This window comes from Ailuropoda melanoleuca, chromosome 1 (assembly GCF_002007445.2).
Source record: "Ailuropoda melanoleuca isolate Jingjing chromosome 1, ASM200744v2, whole genome shotgun sequence".
NCBI lineage: Eukaryota > Metazoa > Chordata > Mammalia > Carnivora > Ursidae > Ailuropoda > Ailuropoda melanoleuca.
Window position 1 is genome coordinate 78676293 of NC_048218.1, and position 18541 is coordinate 78694833.

At 47.5% G+C, this 18541-nt stretch overlaps 2 protein-coding genes across 5 annotated transcripts in view; one reads left to right on the top strand and one right to left on the bottom strand.

Annotated features, from left to right (window-relative positions):
- Positions 1-272: 272 nt before the first annotated feature.
- Positions 273-8699, top strand: TMEM41A (transmembrane protein 41A). Its single transcript, XM_002915666.4, has 5 exons — positions 273-500; positions 1989-2142; positions 4341-4502; positions 5051-5189; positions 6886-8699. The coding sequence occupies exons 1-5, from the start codon at positions 289-291 to the stop codon at positions 7104-7106; spliced, it is 888 nt and encodes a 295-aa protein (XP_002915712.4). The 5' UTR covers positions 273-288; the 3' UTR covers positions 7107-8699.
- A 2298-nt stretch (positions 8700-10997) lies between these two features.
- MAP3K13 (mitogen-activated protein kinase kinase kinase 13) overlaps positions 10998-18541 on the bottom strand; it is a 135532-nt gene continuing 127988 nt past the window's right edge. For all 4 annotated transcript variants that reach the window (XM_034661699.1, XM_034661689.1, XM_034661704.1 and 1 more), the window contains 3 exons: positions 18290-18360; positions 15657-15954; positions 10998-14844 (listed from right to left, as the gene is read on the bottom strand). In XM_034661699.1, the coding sequence (XP_034517590.1) occupies positions 14743-14844; positions 15657-15954; positions 18290-18360 (471 nt within the window). In that variant the 3' untranslated portion in view covers positions 10998-14742. The remainder of the gene's footprint in view (positions 14845-15656; positions 15955-18289; positions 18361-18541) is intronic.

Below are 18541 nucleotides of genomic sequence, written 5' to 3' on the forward strand. Positions count from 1 at the left end.
TGCTTGGTATCACAGCTGGGGGTGTACAAGAGTGTCTTGAGCACGTGTATCACACCTGGATCTCCCAGCGCCTGGCAAAGAGCCTGCAAATAAGCAGAGAAAGAGACAAAGGTAAACGTGGGAAAAGATGCACAGACGGAAGGAGGGTAGACGCACCACGGAGCTGCTGGAAGACAGGTTTCCGCTGGAATCTCGACAGGCGGGTTCAGTCCGCGGAGCCCAGTCCAGGGGCGGGGCCTGGTCCAGGGGGCGGGGCTTGGCGCGGACCCCGCCCCGGTCCGTCAGCGAATGCGCTCCGCAGGCGTAGGCCGCGCGCAGCCCCAGCCGGGAGCTGCATGCAGGTTCCTCGGCTGCTCGTCGTGTCCGGGAGCGGGCGCCGAGATGCGCCCCCTGCTCGGCCTCCTGCTGGTCTTCGTCGGCTGCACCTTCGCTCTGTACTTGCTGTCGACGCGACTGCCCCGCGGGCGGACGCTGGGCTCCGGCGAGGAGACCGGAGGCAGGTGCGTGTTGTGGGCCGCGGTTTGGGTCAGAGGAAGGGAGCCAGGTCGGAGGAAGGGGGCTGGGAGTGGGAGATTTGGTGCCGGGAGCGGGGGCGTCGGGAGCGGGGTTTCGGTTCTGGGACTGGGGACCGCCGGCGGGGTGGATGGGAGTCGGGGCCCACGGCTGCGCGGTGTGCAGTTTGGGCGCGCGATCCGTGGCTTTGCACGCAGGGCGGGGATTTGCAGAGGGAAACGCGGCGTCGTATCCCGGCGGCGCCGGGTGGCGTCTCCGCGGGAGCCGTGTGCCCGTCGCCTTTCCGGGCCCAACCCTAGCCCGCATTTGCCGCCGACCGTCGCCCCAGGGTGGCCCCGCAGCCTCCGTCCTTCGTCCTCCCCACCCCATCTCACTTCCATCAGTTCTGCCCTTGGGACTTGCAGGCTTTCGGTCTTCAGAAGTGTTGCATGGACCACTTTAAATTATTCACGAATTAATGATCAGGTCCGCCTCTCCTCCTGGCTGTCTACTTTTTGCCTTCTCCTGACGGACGGGGTGGGGCGAGAGGCAGCACCGCCGGGCTGATTCCCGGGGAGTGTTGCATCCCGTTTATAAAGGTTATGGAAGTGTGCCTGGCACAGCCTTGCGTTGCTGGCAAGGATGTTACTGACATTTGAATATGAGGATAACTTTTCAGTTACAGTTTTCTTCTGCTGTAGTTGAGAAGGCTGTGCTGTGGGTGTCAGACATACTAAGAGAGACATTCGATGACAACTAGGAGGGTTTGCTCATAGTTGATCGTCGATGGATTCAGGGGTTACTGTTATGTCAGAGGCAAGGTAGCCTTTACACTGTAACCCTTGTACAGGGTTCAGAAGGCACTAAGGGCCAGATAAAGAGAGGGGTGAAAAAGCAGCCTCTTTGAGAGGGTTGGTTTCAAGCCTGACATGTTATCAAGAAGCTTATGTTTATGGTATGGGATAGATATACTTTCCCAGAGAATCTTTGATTGGCTGGTTAGCGACTGATAAAACAGTATTTTACCTAGCAACTCAGGAGCACTGTGAAGTTTCAGTTGTCCTTGGCCTGAAGCTTGTGGGGGAGGGGCCGTTCCATGAAGGGAAGGCAATTTAGGACATTTAGTTCTTGCCTGAAAATGAATCCGTTTGCCTCTTAAGAATAGATCATAAAACCTGAGAACTAAACAGGCACTTACCACTCATTTCTCCTATAAGGAAACCGAGGCCCAGGGACTAGCGCGAGATCACACTGCTGGATAGCGGCAGAGTTGAGATGTTACCCCCGTCTCGCTTCCCAAACCAGGGCTTTTCCGTCTGCCTCTGCTCTGTGGTATCGGGTCACCCGTCACCCTGGGCTTCCATTATGTGTGTGTTTGCAGCAAACCAGATGATGGGCACAGTTATAAATCTACTTTGGAAACAAGACACAAGTGACTTTTCTAGGTACGAGGCCGATCTGGACTCACGTTTCCATGTGCTTTTCCAAATCTCCAGGTCACTGTGGTTCCCCTCAGACCTGGCGGAGCTGCGGGAGCTCTCCGAGGTCCTTCGAGAGTACCGGAAGGAGCACCAGGCCTACGTGTTCCTGCTCTTCTGCAGCGCCTACCTGTACAAGCAGGGCTTTGCCATCCCTGGCTCCAGTTTCCTGGTCAGTGCCCCGCCTTCCTTCTGAACCCGCCAGGAAGCCACCTTTTGTCTTTGTAGAGGGGCCCTTAGGCTGCAAATCACACAGTCCAGAGGAAGACGACTGTGGCAACCATCTGTCAAAAGTCTCCCCCGGGTCCAACACTGTCCTAGTTGTTTTACTGACCTTATTTAACTCTCCTAGCAGCCTTAACACGTGGGCATCATTGTCACATTTTACACAAGGAAGCAGTGCCGTGAGAAGCGACTGTCCGAGGTGACAAGGTGAGGAGGGGCAGAGCTGGGGCCTGAACCCATGTCTGGCTCCAGAGTCTGTCTCTCCTCTCAGGTGTGCTGCTTTTGTTTCCAAGGCCTTGATGACTCTGCGCTGTCCCGGAGACACACACACAATCCGGGCTGGGTCGGCTGTTCCTACTCAGAGCTTCCATAAGGTTCTGCCTTTTGGCACTGTTTTCCATTACTTTTTGAAAACCTGTGTTTTCCACTAGTCTTTGAGGTCTTTGAGAACCAGGCCCATTCCTGATCCTCAGCTTTGTGTTTCTTTGCCCAGCTCAGGGAACGGCCTTCACAAATGTTTGATGAACAAATGCAAGTTGTTGATGGAGCTGTTAGGCTGGACAGGCTGGGGAGACCTCCCTGCGTGGGGAGGGGGTGGGGGGGACCAGACGTTCTGATTTCCCATGCGCCCCCCACCGCCCTTGGAGCTGCAGTGCCAGGCCCGGGCCCACGCTCTCTCTGCGGGCTGCTTCTCTTAGTTGCCGCCGAAGTTCTCTGGAAGAACCTTGCCGTGCTCCCTACAGCATCTTCAGCCGTTTCATGTAAATGTGTGTGTATATTAGGGCATGGGATGGGTTTGAGTCTCAGCTGCGTAACCACAGGCAACCCCTTGAACTTCTCCAACCCTGATTCCTCATCTGGAAAATGGAACTACTCCTGCGCATTGTGGTGTGGACGATTAAATGGAACGGTGCGTGGAGAGCAGCTGGCTTGGCAACGGTGCCTGGCACACAGAGGCCCTCAGCACTTGTTGAATGACTAAGTGACTAGCAGGAGACCCCGAAAGCTTCCTTCCATCCTTCTTTTTTCTCCTACCTTGGCATCTCTTCTCTACTCCAGGCTCGGGCTGGATGCCCGTAAGCAGTCTCTTTGTTGGAAACTGGAAGAAAAGCAAACATGCCCATGTCAAGAGAGACAGGGAGGTGTGTGGTGCTTGCAGTCAGGGACTGACTTTTTGGGGTGCCCCTATAGCTGCTTTCCCTATTTTTTTTTTTTTCCTAAAGTAGGCTCCACGCCCAACATGGGGCTTAAACTCATGACCCTGAGATCAAGAATCAGAGACTCTACCAGCTGAGCCAGCCAGGCACCTCCCTGCGTCCCCTCTTGAGCTGATGCCTCTTCAGGGCAGAGAGTCAGATGCTATCTGGGACTGAATCCTGTCTCTGCCTGCTGTGAGCTCTCACCGGGAGAATGGAGTAAGGGTGGCATTTGACACAGGGTCGTAGTAAGGATGAAATAAGACATGTATTCGAGCACTTCCCACAAAGTAGGTGCTCATCAGACCCCCACCTTCTCACTTGGAAGTTCCCCTTCTACTTTGTCTCTTGGGTCCCATATTTGATAGGGTGACATCTACCAGCCAAACTGTATTTAGGATACATACGTTCATTTTTCATTTTTGTTAATCTAAGACTTTTTTGAGTGTCAGCTAGAGCTCTGGTCAACGTGGAACCCCCAGTGCTCTCTACCACATAGATGGAATTCTGGCAAAAAGCAAAGAAAGAGGATGTTTTATATGGCTTGTGTGGTCTTACTGAAGGAAAGTTCATGGGTTATGTTCCTTTAAAATGGTAACAGTAACGTGTGAGTTGCATTTCTTCCTTCTTGGAGCACTAGTGATCACAGGACCTCCCACAGGCCGTGCAGCAGGCCCGCGGGCTGTATAGGCATGTTGTCCCAGAGAATGTTCTCCTGCCTTCTGAGGTGTTCATCCTCATCCCTCTTTGGAAGGTGAAGAGACCAAGGCCAGGGGTGCAGTTCCCAGCCCTGTCATCATTGATCATTCATGCCTTTAGAACGGGAGTTGGGTTTTGGTTGGGAAAATCACTAGAAGAGGAGGGAACCTATGACTCCTGGGCTCCAGTACAAGGTGACTGGTAGCCACCAGATAGTCTAATGGCCGATGGGTTTGTGTTGTTTTTGCAGAATATTTTAGCTGGTGCTTTGTTCGGACCCTGGCTGGGGCTTCTGCTGTGCTGTGTGCTGACGTCCGTGGGCGCCACGTGCTGCTACCTGCTCTCCAGTATTTTTGGCAAACAGCTAGTGGTCTCCTACTTTCCTGATAAAGTGTCCCTGCTGCAGAGGAAGGTAAGGGGAGGGACCGCAACTGAGTGCCGGGCCCCTGCAAGTCCCCTCAGGGCCCTGAGGGGTGTGCAGGCAGGAAGTGGCCACCGTGTTCCTCCGCCCTGCTTTGGAGCTCTTCGGGCTCCTTCTAGTGTGTTCATGAGGCACAAACCTGGGACTCTGTGACTTTGGGCAAGTTCCTGACTTCTCCGAGCCTCAGGTACTTCCATTTTAAAAATGAGGAAAACAGGGGCGCCAGGGTGGCTCAGTTGGTTAAGTGTCTGCCCCTGTCCCAGGGTTCTGGGATCAAGCCCAGGTTGGGCTCCCTGCTCAGCGGGGAGCCTCCTTCTCCCTCTGCCGTCCCCCCTGCTTGTGCGCTCATGCTCTCTGTCAAATAAATAAATAAGATCTTAATTTAAAAAAATGAGGAAAATAATCTCTGCCCTGGAGGGTTGTTGGAAGATTCAGGAACAGAATATGCGAAATATCTAGAACAGTGCTTGGTGCTGTGAGATTTTCAGTATCTAGAGATTCTTTCTGCTTCTTATTGGCCTTGTCTTTTCTGGCTACAGGTGGAGGAGAATAGAAACAGCCTGTTTTTTTTCTTACTGTTTTTGAGACTTTTCCCCATGACACCAAACTGGTTCTTGAATCTCTCAGCTCCGATTCTGAACATCCCAATTGTGCATTTCTTCTTCTCTGTTCTGATCGGTAAGAAGCTGGTGGGGTAAGTCTGAGTCTTCAGCAGCGTTGTGCTGGAGGCCTGTCCTGGGTTACCAGCCACGTGGGCCTGCACCTGCCTCTGAGAGCCCGGGTTTGTCAAGAACAGTGTCAAGCCTGGCAACCTCAAGTAATTATTCCTGATTTCAAATCTGCTCAGGGTTGAACAGAAAACCCATAAAAATACTTTTGGGAAAAGTAAGGATTGTTCATTCCACAGCGTATTTAGTGCCTGTTGTGTGGCCAGCACTGTGCTAGGCACTGGAATTAGAAGCGTCATCTGTGGAAAACCAGTGATTTGGCCCTTAGCAAGGTCCCAGGAAATGCTAGCAGGAAAGTGGAGCTGGAGTGAGGGTGTGTGGCTGAAGAAAGGGCAGAGGCTGAAGAAAGGAGGAGAGCAGAGGACTTCCTATCTGGCTCCCACCCCAGTTTTGATTAAGATCTGCTTTGAGAAGAGCTGGTACTGATAAAGTTCCTTCTTGCTTTTTGACCTCCATGGGCCACCTGGCCAGAGGAGGGGCTGGGACGAGAGCAGTGTTTCTCAAAGTCTGGGCCTTGGGTCACCTTTATCACTGTGGTAATGTGCGAACAGCCTGTAAAGTCAGTGACTGTTGTTTTCTCCACACTGGAAGTAAACCACCCTCTTTAAACCTAAGGCAAGGATTGCCTCTCTTAAACCTACTTTAGAGCATGGAGAGAAAGACTGACTACTCAGGGCTTCTAGGTCGAACATAACAAATCCGTGGTTGAGCAGCTCCTATTAATAGGGAATGCTTGAGAGAGAAATGGAGATCTTAAATCGAAGCAAAATCGACCACAGCTCATTCTGGTCATACTGGCTTTCAGACAAAGTTCCTTCGTTCCTCTGTCAGCAGCCTGTAATTACCTAGATGACAGGAGGCTTGGAAAGACTCTGGAGACTGGGGTTCCAGTCCCTTCTCGGACAAGCTGTGCGACCTTGAGTGCTCTGTGATCTTGAGGCATCGTCTGCTGTAGGGGAGGAACGGGTTATCAGGGGGTCCCAAACCAATTAGTCTCAGGAGTGGGGGTCAGGAGAAGGTGTTAGGATGCAGGTTCCTGGGTTTTCCTTCAGGCTCAGGTAACCAGACTCTCTGGGGGGAGCCCAAGGATGTGTTTTTAATAGCTTCCCCAGGGGATTTTATACAACCAGCCTGTCTGGCCACCAGTCAGGCTTCTGGGATCCAGTGGATTTGATGACCTCTTAGACACAGGGTGGAACGCGAACGTAGTGCTATTTCTAAGAAACTTGTTTTTATCTTATGCATATTATAAATCTCATAATGCTGGTGCCTCTCATTACTTAGGCTGTTGGGTGCTCAGAACCCAGTTTGGGGGCACTGCTAGCAATTGGGTGAAACTTACACTTTTTCATACTAACCATATCCCCGGATTTCTTTTATTCTTCATTCATTTTGTGTTTCCTATTAAAAAATATTTTTATCTTATTGTAGTGTATCTATTTTTTGTAAATCATCTCAAGGCAGTTTATGGGAAGTGAGGAAAGAAGGAGCAGGAGTGGAGAGGGGAAGGAGGTAACGTCCTTAGAGGCCAGGAGTTGGGCAAAAAAAATCTGGAGTCGTGGTTGTGAATTCCTGGGGACGTTTCTGAAGGATTACTGTTTTTCATTTTGCTGCCCCAAGTAACAGTCTCTTTCCCTTTCTTCCAGGTTTGGTGCCGTACAATTTTATCTGTGTGCAGACAGGCTCTATCCTATCGACTCTTACCTCTCTGGATGCTCTCTTCTCCTGGGAAACGGTCTTCAAGCTTTTGGCCATTGCCCTGGTGGCCTTAGTTCCTGGAACCCTCATTAAAAAATTTAGCCAGAAGGACCTGCATTTGAATGAAATAAGCAAGGCTAATCATCTAAATAGTAGAAAGGACACGTGATCTGCGTTGTTTGCCACGTCCCTGGACTCTGTTGCTTATTTGTGTGATGTGTGGTCTTCTGCAGCCCCTCATTGTTCTTAATTACCCTCAGCAGGTGATTTGGACACACTTAATTGTGTGCAGTGTTTTCGTGAAAGACATCCTGTGCTCTAGGAGGGGAATTGTATCAATCCCTCAAACTATTCCTGGCTTAGCAGGACACCCTGTGAGACGGATGGCCTTCTAGAAAATCCTATTTATAGTCTACTGAATAACAAGAAACTCAGGGTGGTCTGTTGTATTTGCTTCTTGCCAAACCCTGAGCTGCCTTAGGAGATGCTGACTGTCCTCGTCCGGAGTGCCTCTCTTGCAAGGTGGTAGAGGCTGTCGTGACAGGTGTTCTCCTGTTAAGTCCCTCGTGTGTGTTCTTGGTGTAAATGGTGACGTGAACCCACATCACTGACATTACCCTTCATCTTGTTAGTCTCTTGAAGCGTGTCCTGTACTACTTTTTTGCTGATGACCTACCTCGTCTGTAAACCAAGGGAAACAAGCTGACAAACTGCACCGAACTTGCACATACAGCTCAATTGCACATTGATCTCTGTGATGCTCTGTGTCCACATGCATCGACATTACCTTATATGTCAGATCTCTTAGTTGCATGTTCTGATAATTAAGCGGATTGCAGATAGACTATTAAATATGAATGCAGCAAACTCTATGTTATGGGTATGTTCTGGAGAAATTCTTACCTGTCTGGATGGGGCAGGGTCCTTGGCTCACTTGAACCAAATGACTATCAGTACATTTTCTGATCTGTCCTTTCTGTGTGGGGATCCTTTCTCCGTCATCCTGCTAGGAGAATGGATTTGGTACACTCAGCTATCAGCCAGTGTACCCTATTTTTTTCATGTTGTCATTTGTCGAGAGTAATTGAGAAATACTTTTATCTTGTAATCCAAAGAGGAAAACTTGGTTTTGGATTATGTCGTTGTGTTACACTTTAATGATTTGTAGCTGCCATTGCTTCTTGTAGCTGCAGTGTTGAACCCAGTTGCAGCTGGCTTAATGCTGCCAGGGACACAAGGACCTTGGCATCTAAACTGACCAGCTCTGGGATCCCAGGCCCTACAGGAGTAACTCATCATTTCTTACTGGAACTGTTGCCTTTGGGTGTCATCTGCTGGGTTTGATCTGGCTTGGGCAGGGGTCTTGCCAAGCCTTTCACTTGGGTCACTGTTCTACCTGCATTCCTCAGAATGCTCCTGTTCAGTAGGAAGCCTGAATTCCAAAGCAGTGCTTTTGGGACATGGTATAATCCAAAAAACACAACAAGGACTTCATTTTTAAAGATGTGTTGCTTTAAAAGAAACTTGGTAACAAGTGGGGGTGAGGAGAAGGCTGTGAAATCTGGCTTTTTGTGTTCTGGAGGAGGAGAAGGGAAGTGGGAAACCAGCGTTATCTCCACTGTTGCAAGGATGTGCCCTTTGCCCTTCACAGGATCCTTGTATTTGTCCCTCTCCCTCTTCCCCCATGATTTTGCTACAATGTGCCTTACCAGTTGTGAGTTTACAGGTATAGCAATTTCCCAAATAAATGGATATAAATGTTCTGTGTGGTGTATGTTGACATGTTGCTAACTTTCCATTCCCCTTGCCAGTGGGAATCGGGATTGGCTGAAAAGCAGACGATCCAAAATGGTGTTTTAGCTTTCCACTCTCAGGAGGCCTCTTACCACTGTGATTCTTTGGAAGCCAAATTTTTGTTTTCACCTTTTTCTTCTCTATACTCACTCTATAGTGGAGTCACTAATAACAGAGGAGGAACTACAAGATGGGCAGCAGGAAAGCTGTGGGAAGGCAGGAGGGCACCTGTCCAGGCTGTGACAAAACAATCAAGACGACACTATGAGGAAAGAAAACAATGGTTTCCCTTCCTTCTGTGGGTGTGTCTGAAACAACAACCACAGAAGCCAGCTTCTCCACACCTGGCTTTCCTGGCTGCAGCACACCCTGACAGGTCTTCTTTTCCCTCAAACTCTGACAAGTGCCAAGGCCTGTGAAGGCAGCTTTCAGGACACACACAGCACCTTAGGAAAAGACAGGACCAGAAAAGAGTGAAGCACACTTTTCGTTTAATTCCATGCATTGGTTTACTTCGATCGTCGCTCTTGTTGCCCTCACCGTACAATTGCTCAGTACAAACGGAGCTGGCATCAGAAACCACAGGGAGCAGGGAACTGACGGGACTGGAGACCCAGGGGAGACAGATGAGAAAGCTCATTTTGAGACTTAACGACAGAAAACAATTTGCTCCAAATTGACAGGAACTCAAATTATTGCAGTAGAGAATCCAAGTGGGTCTTCCCACTTCCGGAGTCTCAGAAGAGGGCGCTCTGGAGATGGAGAGCCACCCAGGTGACACGGTCCCTAAGGGACCTCTTCCTAACAGCTTGCACATTCTGACTGGGGGCCCCTCTGCATAGAACCATTGGGGGACCCTCTCTGCCAGCTCACCAGACAAGAGCCTGGGGCCAGAAGCCCGCGTTCCCCTGAGTGCTGTGAAGTGGCTTCAGAGAGTAAGCCTGGGGTTCCATCCACGTAGGGGCTTGTCTCTGTGAAATCCTGCCACGATGCCCTCATCATGTGACAGTTAACAAAAGCCTTACCCCAACTCGTTTTAGGTAACCCTGTTTCTCAAAGTAGTGCTTTGAGAGCTCCCCTCTTCTGCCACCTGTCCCTGAGAAGTGTTCCAGGTTCCAGAAAGGTCTTCCACTCAGCAACCTCGTTCATTTCAGTCTGAATAGGTGCTTGTAGTATTGGCTGTAGCATGCAAATAAGCCGACTAATGTAATTCTTATGTGCTAGTCTAGGAGGTTGGAGACATTGGTGGTAGGCGTATACTAGGGCATTTATTCTATGAAATCAGCAAAGAAGAAAAATCTTGCTGCCTGGAAAGGCACTAAATTCATACTGACAGTACAAGTCAAAGTCTTAAAAAGAATATCACATTGTTTTGGTACATTAGCCTCACAGAGTCTAAGAGAGAAGCAAGTAACTGGGACTTAACATATTAACTTTGTTCATAGAAGGGAAGGGAGGAACATGCTTATTGAACACAAGGAAATTATATAAATGAAGAGACACTTTGGAATTCCATCCATCAGTGATTGGAAATTATTCAATTGGAATTGTCATCCAAAAGGGCAGTGGGTGGAAGCAAGTGGCCTTTTTCCTGCCAATGGTGCTGACCCCCCAATAGCCACAGGGTGGGCTCCATAAGGAGGACACTGGCGTGATCCTGTCACTCTCCCTTCAGGGCTAACTCAAGATATCAAACCACCCTGAGAAAATTAATGAGCTTAGGGTTGGGATGCCAAAACAGATCTCCCCTTCCACACCGATTCCAATCAAGTGGTAGTTGTTCCCAGTGCTCTGTTGTGTGTGAGAGGTTCTGAGGCTGTGTCCAGGTGGGGTAGGAAAGAATATGGCGGTCAATAAATAACATCAGTCTTGGGGGTTCAGGGTGGAAGTGGTAGATGGCAGTATGCGGTGGTATTTTGGCTTCTGGCTTAGTGGAGGAACAAAACAGCACACTATACTACAGAACAGGGCAGGAATTCCTTGGATTCGAACTATGTTCTATTCTGGAGAATTCAGTTCCAGGAAGTTCAAGTGGGAACATTTTACGAAAAGGGGGAAAACTTGAGACAAAAGGGCATGGAGATAAAAAAAAAAGTAAATTATTTGATCAATAAGGATGTATTCACACGGAAAGGATGTCAAAACTTCACAGCAGGGGAGGGCATTTAAAATTGGGCTGGTATCAGGAAAATCTAACACCTCATATCTATTACTTGGGGTAAGAGGGAAATTTAGTACAATGAGGCCCTGAAATGTATGTCCAATACTTATTAAGTCCCACTAAAAAAATCCTTAATTCTAGAAGGATGATTTGTTGATATGAAAGTTTTTAAATATCTGAAATTCAAGTAGGCTGTACCAAGTCATCTTACGACAGAGCTAGCTAGCATCTTTACCCTTTTTGAGTAGGGGCTCACACATTCTTGCAAACAGGTCGAAACTTCACTGTCGGTAAGATCTATTATAATTTCAAAGTGGATGTCGGCTTCTCAGTCCCTCTGCTAAGCAATTTTAATGGGAATTGTTATCAGAGGACATGATCTAGAAATAGATGAAAATCAGAACCAAATGTTCATCTGCAACACAAATTAAAACTCATGATCTTGCAGTCAGTCAAAAACAGATGCTACATCAATGTGAACGCTCATCCCAAGGGGGTTAAACTTTCAGTCAGAACTGAAGCTTGAAATCACAGTCTTGTGAGGCTCCTTACAGCATGTTGCACAGTCCTGAGGACTGAAGATTCAGCTCTTCGATTCCCTGAGCTCCGGATGCAGCACTCTTCAGATGACTGGAGTTGTTCTCAAAGAAATACACACTGATTCACAACTGTCCTGGTTAGCTCAAGGCAGGCAGTGAAGGGCAAGGCTGAGATAGAGAAGGCTTTTAACCTAGACTATGGACACTGTTGTCTTCTGAAGCCTCTAGTCACTTCTACTAAAGATAAAAATAAAAATAAAAAATGTTCAATGTGGAATTTTATTCAACTCTTGACAATACAGTGAATGACTAAAGATTCAACACTGTCTATTATCCTAACATGCTGATAACAGTAAATCCAGATAGATATATGTGGCATTATCATGACAGGCAGTCAAGAAGGAAATTGAAAAAAAAAAAGAAAAGCAAAATTATGAGGTATCAGGTGTGGGTTTTCTAGGAAGACCACCACTGAAATGTGTAAGACAGAAGCTGACCCTCATGTTTCTCTTTTGCCACTAGAGGTGGGCAAGAACTGGACGAGCTGACGTGTGTTTTACGTTGGAGAGAAAGAGGATATAGACTTGTAGCCTCTCTGTTCCCAGAAGTGATGAAGCAGAGAGATTCACAGTACAGTGTGGTCTAAAGTCCAAGGATGGAAACTATGGCCTTTCAAGGTACTCTTCCAGCTCTATGACCCTCTAAGTGACTAGGCCTCTTTCTAGAATTTCTCTAGTCTTTTACGGGATGACATCACAGCTAGGCATTTTATGTCAGTGGCATGACATATATACCATATATATATATATTTTTTCAGATGTTTCTTTATTCCCAGCCAGGATAAAAAAAGGTTTTGGTGCTATGGACCCAGCAGGAAGGAGACGATAAACTCCTGCCCGATCTCGACACTGCCTAACCCACGGGCCCTGGGCGGCAACTCCCTAGGTCGGTTCCTCCCACGGCACTAAATAATTCTCTTTTTGCTTCTAATGTAGTCCCATGATTTTATTTCTTAAGAAACGTGAGAAAGTGTACAGCTTTTGAAGTATCTGTCCATCCGCTCAGTCATCTGCCCACCCAGAAGCTTTCCGGATTAAGTCAAAAGCACAGTGTATCCACCGGGCTCCAGGGCAGAACCCGCACCCTCGGATGATTGTTGCTGCATACAGAAAACGAGGGAATACAACTAAGAGGAATCCCAGGGAGCTCCCAAACGGCAGTTGCACTTTCATTCCTTCATAAAGATCATAAAAAGCCATCATTGTTCATGGTTAGCAATACACAATCATTGTGCTACACTGTAAACCACACCTTCTGATCTACAGAAAATGAGAATGATAATTATTATAAAATAAAATAACAATAATAATGCCATAACTTAAGATCGTTCATGTAGTCCAGCTACAGAATTTATACAAAATGGAATAATTTAATGCAAACAATACTGCTCTCTGTATAAGTTAAACATTCTCCTTCAATCCTAAGAGCTATAAATTATAGACACTAAATTTTAAATCAATGTCTCAACATAAAGTGTAAACAAATGGAGGGATCAAACAAGCAACAGGAACTGCTCTAAATTCCCTCCACCTTTCCTTTTTGGCTGATGCAATCAGTGACACCGAGAGGGGGCAACAGTTTCATCTGTGTTGGAAATAGTTTAATACCTGTACATGTAAGTCTTTCCTAACGTCCCACATGGTGCAGTGTCAAAGAGTTGAGCCATGGTCTTCAGGTCTTGAGCCTAGAGAGGTTGTCTGACAGTAACCTATCTTGGAGAAAGAGATGGAAACTAGGCCAACACCTGTTTTTATATAAAATTCTAGATAAAAATTTCCTTGAAGCTGAGGCACCATGAAGTACCTTGGGGTGCTTTTCAAAGCCTATGACCCCAGAGCCAAGCAGAACCTCTTGCCTTGAACAATGTGAGATCTTTCTAATTGCTGCTCAGCATCAGTTGTTCTTTCCAGAAATGTCCAAATCCAATGATTCCAAACTGCATTGATCCAGAGTGCAGGAAAATACACTTTACAAGCTGCATTTAATGAAAATGCTGTTGTGGTGGGAAAGGGGTTGCCTTCTGCAAGTTGCTTATTTTGCCTTTCTGCTGCTAGTGGTAGCCAGGCACTAAAGCTTCCTGGATAGAATGAGTTAATGAATGAAAACAAGGTGGGTGGTTTGGGGTTGGACACTGGACAGGCTCACACACATGCTAGCTGCCTTCAAAGTCTGTTCTGTTTGAATCAATATGACTCTAATAGACAAGCAACCTGGTTCCACAGAGGGGCGGTCCCATCTTCTGCATGAAGCTGAACTGAGACACCATGAGAATGTACTGTCACAAATTCCACATTTGTTTTTCTAATACTGTTGTCAATCTCCTTTTTCTCTTATCAGCAACCCCCGCCTTTTCTCCTAAAGGAAGTGGTCAACAGGTGGAAAGGAAATAGGCTACAAGAAAATGGCACTTGAGTTCCAAAAATCAAGACATTGGTCAAGGTCACACATTTGTCAAGGTCAGGACGATGACGGCATTAAAAAGGGAAGTATTTGTCAAAGACAAGGTGTGATGCTCTAGGTCTCACTACCAAATGCTGCTTCAAATTTTTACAATGAAATCAGCTTCCACAGGTGTAGCCGCCCTCAAAGACCTTGGGTGCAAGCGTCTGGTCACCAGCCTTCTCTAGGCCATCTCCATCACCCATGCGGACAAGCGGATTGAACTTAACGAGCTCTGTTCACAAGTTACCTGGAATGGCTTTTCCTTTGTTGTTCTTTGTTTTCTAAAATAATCAGTCTGTCTTGCTCCGGCTCTTCTTCAGTCACTTATGGCCAAAAGAACTGGTCCCCTGTTCAAGTAGCAATAATACCTCCTGGCCCCACAGATTCCCAAGGGTGTTGCTCCTAAATTCCACTTCTTTTCTTTCTTCCTTTATCTCTCTCTCTCTCTTTTTTTTTGCAAGAAATTATTGTCTCTCTATATATCATATATAGTTCACTCTTTACAGTACAAAGTGTTAAAATGTCAAAAATAAATATCAATGTTACAGTAGCTAGAATATTCAATAAAATAGATCCCTGCCATTCTTGATTGAAATGTTCAGTGAGACTTAATTTCATTTGGATATTTTTTTCCAGAGATTTGCGAAGTCTCATGTTCCTGTTATTGCAGCTCATTTCTAGGGGTAAGAAAGATGGGGCAGCTCTCTTCCCAGACAAAAAAGCAAGGAGAGAGGGGAAAGAGTCTGGGGGGTGGGAAGGATTTGAAATGCCAGTAGAGTCATGAGATCTTCCGGATGGGTTTTCTTCCATTACCAAGTAGCAGAGCTGTAGTGTTTATTGGTCCTAACTGTGGCATCAGAACACTCTCCGTCAGAAGAGTCACAGTCCGATTCTTCAAACTGCATAGGATTCTGCAAAGTTGAGACAAAATAAAACCTTAATTCATTTGGGCAATCACTTAGTAAACACGTATCAGACGCCTCCCACATGACAGGCACTGTGCTGGATTGCTGGCTAAGATAAATGAGACCAGGTCCTGCCCCTGCATGGCTTCTGGAGAAAGAAGACCTAGAAATGCAATGACGGCGGCCATGACGACGATGATGATGGCAATCACAGCAGGACCACCTCAGTTCTACTTGCATCATGTGGGCTAGGATCTGGGCACGGCTGTAAGTGCTTTCCATCTAGAAATTCACCTAATCCTCACAAGCACTCCAGGAGACACATGCTGTCATCACTCCCACTTGCACACAAGGGCACTGACCTACAGAGAGGTTAGCAGCGTGCCTCATGTGGCGGGCAGTAGAGAACCCTGCCTGGGCTTGGCATCCAGGCCGTGAATGCAGGGTGTGCACTCACAGCCACTATGCTGTCGTGCCTCCAAAGACAGGGACTGTCCTGTGCTGTACAGGAACTCAAGTGTCCCCTGTGCTATAAGGGCATCATCCAGGGGACAGTGAGGACATGGAGGAATGAGATGGGGTCAGGAGGAGGTCATGTTTGGACCTAATCTTAGAATGAAGGCCTGAGCAGTTCAATGTTTGTGCCTCATCTGGGAGAACTGCCCTTAGTTGAGGGAGCGCTGCGGAACTTGGTGCTGCTACTTACTGCTTGCAGACACTTGTTTTATCTCATCTACTAAATGATTTTTGCAAAGGCCCTAGGGACGTAGGCATGCTCTAACCCCAGAGAGCTACAGCGATAAGGGGAGAAGGCCCACCTCATAGCCACGTTCCTCTGCACACAGCTTGCCCAGAGACATCTGCGTCTTCACGCGGCGCACAGCGCACTCCTTGTCAGAGAGCCCATCCGAATGCGAGGATATCTCAATGGGGATCTCTGGCGTCTGGGACAGCAGGTCGTCTAGCTTCTCCGCCAGGCGGTCTTCAAGTTTATCCGCTAACTCATCAGGACTGTTGGAGTGGTCACTGGTATTTCCCTCCTCTCCGTCAGACACAGAGAAATTCTCAGAGCTAAAAGTTGAATACGACTGGCAGCTGCTGATACAGCGATGGGGCCTAGAACCACAAAGAACCATTGGATCTTAATCACAGGCTCAACTGCGGATCCTCCCTTGTCTGTCAATCATAGCCTCACTGAGGGGTCACCTGGGTGTCTCCCGACCCGAGGGAGGTTCGAATACAGATAGATGGGTACTCTTTAATTTTAAAGAAGAGAAGAAAACGTGAGTCTCCCTTTTCGTTTGGTTTGTATGGTGATGTGGCTAAAACTATCCCGCAAAGCTGACGGCTACAACCGGCCCGTGCAGAGCTCAGCCGGGCTGATGGCCACGCGCATGCGCACGCACGCACGACGTGCAGCTGTTCTCCCGCTTACGCAGACCTCCCGGCTACTTACAGGTAAGGCGGCCTAGGAGCTTCTAAGGTCTAACTCATTTCTCGGACCATAAAACTGGAGCCAGAGCCGGAGAGTGACTTGTTCCAGGCCACACCACCAGAGAAGGCAGAGCTGCCGCTTGGGCTGGGTCTACTCAGAGCCCGCTCCACGTCATTCTCTACCCCTCTCTCGACCCCAGCTGCATGGCGGCCCCGGAAGGCTGAGAGCCTTCGCCCTGTCAGCTGACCCCCGGTGGGAATGAGCTTGGAAGGAACATTCATTCGGCTAATGGCTCATTCCAGTTAACACATGAGTTTAGCTCAGATGAGGCCAAATCTGTGGGGGCAGCGGGAGGAAGAATTTGCAAAAGCTCATTTCTTTCCCATTGTTCATAAGTAGACTAGTAAATAAGAATGCTGTGAGCTTACATTGGTTTCAAAACAGAACAAATAATAAAAAGAAGACTGCCTTTTCCCTCTGTCATCGTCTGATCATTCTATATCTCTTAGTACGAAGTGATTTTGATGGCATATGATCTGAGGCTTGCCAGCGACCAGACCGGGTGATAGGCTAAGTTTGGGGGAAGGGGGAATCAAGGACACCTGAAAAGAGCCCATGTGGGAAAGGGAAATTAAAGTAGGATTCACACAACATCTCAAGGCTGATAACAGAAAGGGAGAAAAATGTTGTAATATGAAAAGCAAAATCATGCAGGAAAAACATAAATATAATTTGCAGCTAAAAATGGGAGGAAGCCATGACGTGGGCTGAGTTCATGGTGTGTCATGGGAACAAGGCTGGAAGTAATGTAACTGTGATGTCAGTAGAGTGAGTTCAGAGAATGAAAAGACATTTACTTGGATCCAATCTCACTGTGTAGGAGAAACCAAGGAGACAATACGGTAGCAAGAGCAATGTGGGGAAGAGAACAGATCTCATTTTTGGGCAGTGTGGGGACCCAGAATAGAATTTACCAAAGGAGTCCCTTGGTTTGCAGAGAATTCCTGTTTCTGGGTAGGTACACAAGCCTTCCTGGGGGGGTTCTTAGAGCCTTACTCTTCAAGAACAGAACATGTAATCTCAGAAAAGGCTTTCTTGGAGGAAAACTAGCTTCCCTACTCCTACATAAAGGCAGCTCTTCTTCTAGAAGTTGGGGGATGTGGTCCTTCTTAAATTTAATCCTAACAGCAAAATTATTCTTTCTGGCTAGGCAGGAAGCTATTTTTAAGGCTGAGCTGAAGGATGACTAAACCTAATTAATTATACTTAATTTGAGGCATAATATCCAAAGGCATGGAGAGAGCTATGGACTGAATTGTGTCCACCCCCCACCCCAATTCATATGTTGAAGCCCTACCCCTAGTGTTACTGAATCTGGAGATAGGCTCTTAGGAGGTAATTAAGGTCAAGTGAGATCATAAGGGTGGAGCCATAATCCCATGGGCCTGTGACCTAATAAGAGGAAGATCTCTTCTGTTCCCTTCCCTTCTGCACCCCCTCTCTTCCGTAGCACCCCCGCCCCACCAGCCCTCTAAGGACACAGCAAGAATATTGCTGTCTGCAAGCTAGGAAGAGTGTCCTCACCAGGAACCCTGATCTTGGACGTCCAGCCTCCAGAATTGTGAAAGATAAATTTCCATTATTTAAGCCACTCAGCCTGTGGTATTTTGTTATAGCAGCTGGAGAGACTAATACAGGGAGGTTCGCCAGAAACCCATCAGATTATCCACAAAATAGCCTGGTCATCTCTCAAAATGCCCACTCCATTCTCAATTGTAACCTTGAATCCATATTTATGCTCCTTATCTTGAAGTTCCTAAGAAATGAATTCTGATGAACTAGGATCTGCTGTGTATACTGAGCAGCCAAAATGTGGCAACGGGAAAATAGGAATGGTGAATTTGAATCTCCATATAAGGTGGTTGTTTGAAGGTGACCTGTGACTGAACGGGAGGTAGGCAAACTCAGGATTTCCCCCATTCCAATGAAAGCAGGACATATGTTTGTTGGTTTTACCTCTGTCTTCGTGGAAATTCAACTTCACTATCTACTTCTCCTTCTTCCTCTTCTGAGGAGTCATCGCCACTCTGAGGAGAACAAGGAGAAAGAGTTTTGTTTTGTTTATTAAAGATTTTATTTATTTATTTGACAGAGACAGAGACAGCCAGCGAGAGAGGGAACACAAGCAGGGGGAGTGGGAGAGGAAGAAGTAGGCTCATAGCAGAGGAGCCTGATGTGGGGCTCGATCCCACAACGCCGGGATCACGC

Coding starts and splice junctions, on each gene's coding strand:
- TMEM41A (XM_002915666.4), top strand. CDS start 289: ATGCGCTCCGCAGGCGTAGGCCGCGCGCAGCCCCAGCCGGGAGCTGCA. Junction 2,143..4,340: donor TCCCTGGCTCCAGTTTCCTG/GTCAGTGCCCCG, acceptor TTGTTTTTGCAG/AATATTTTAGCTGGTGCTTT. Junction 5,190..6,885: donor CTTCTTCTCTGTTCTGATCG/GTAAGAAGCTGG, acceptor CCTTTCTTCCAG/GTTTGGTGCCGTACAATTTT.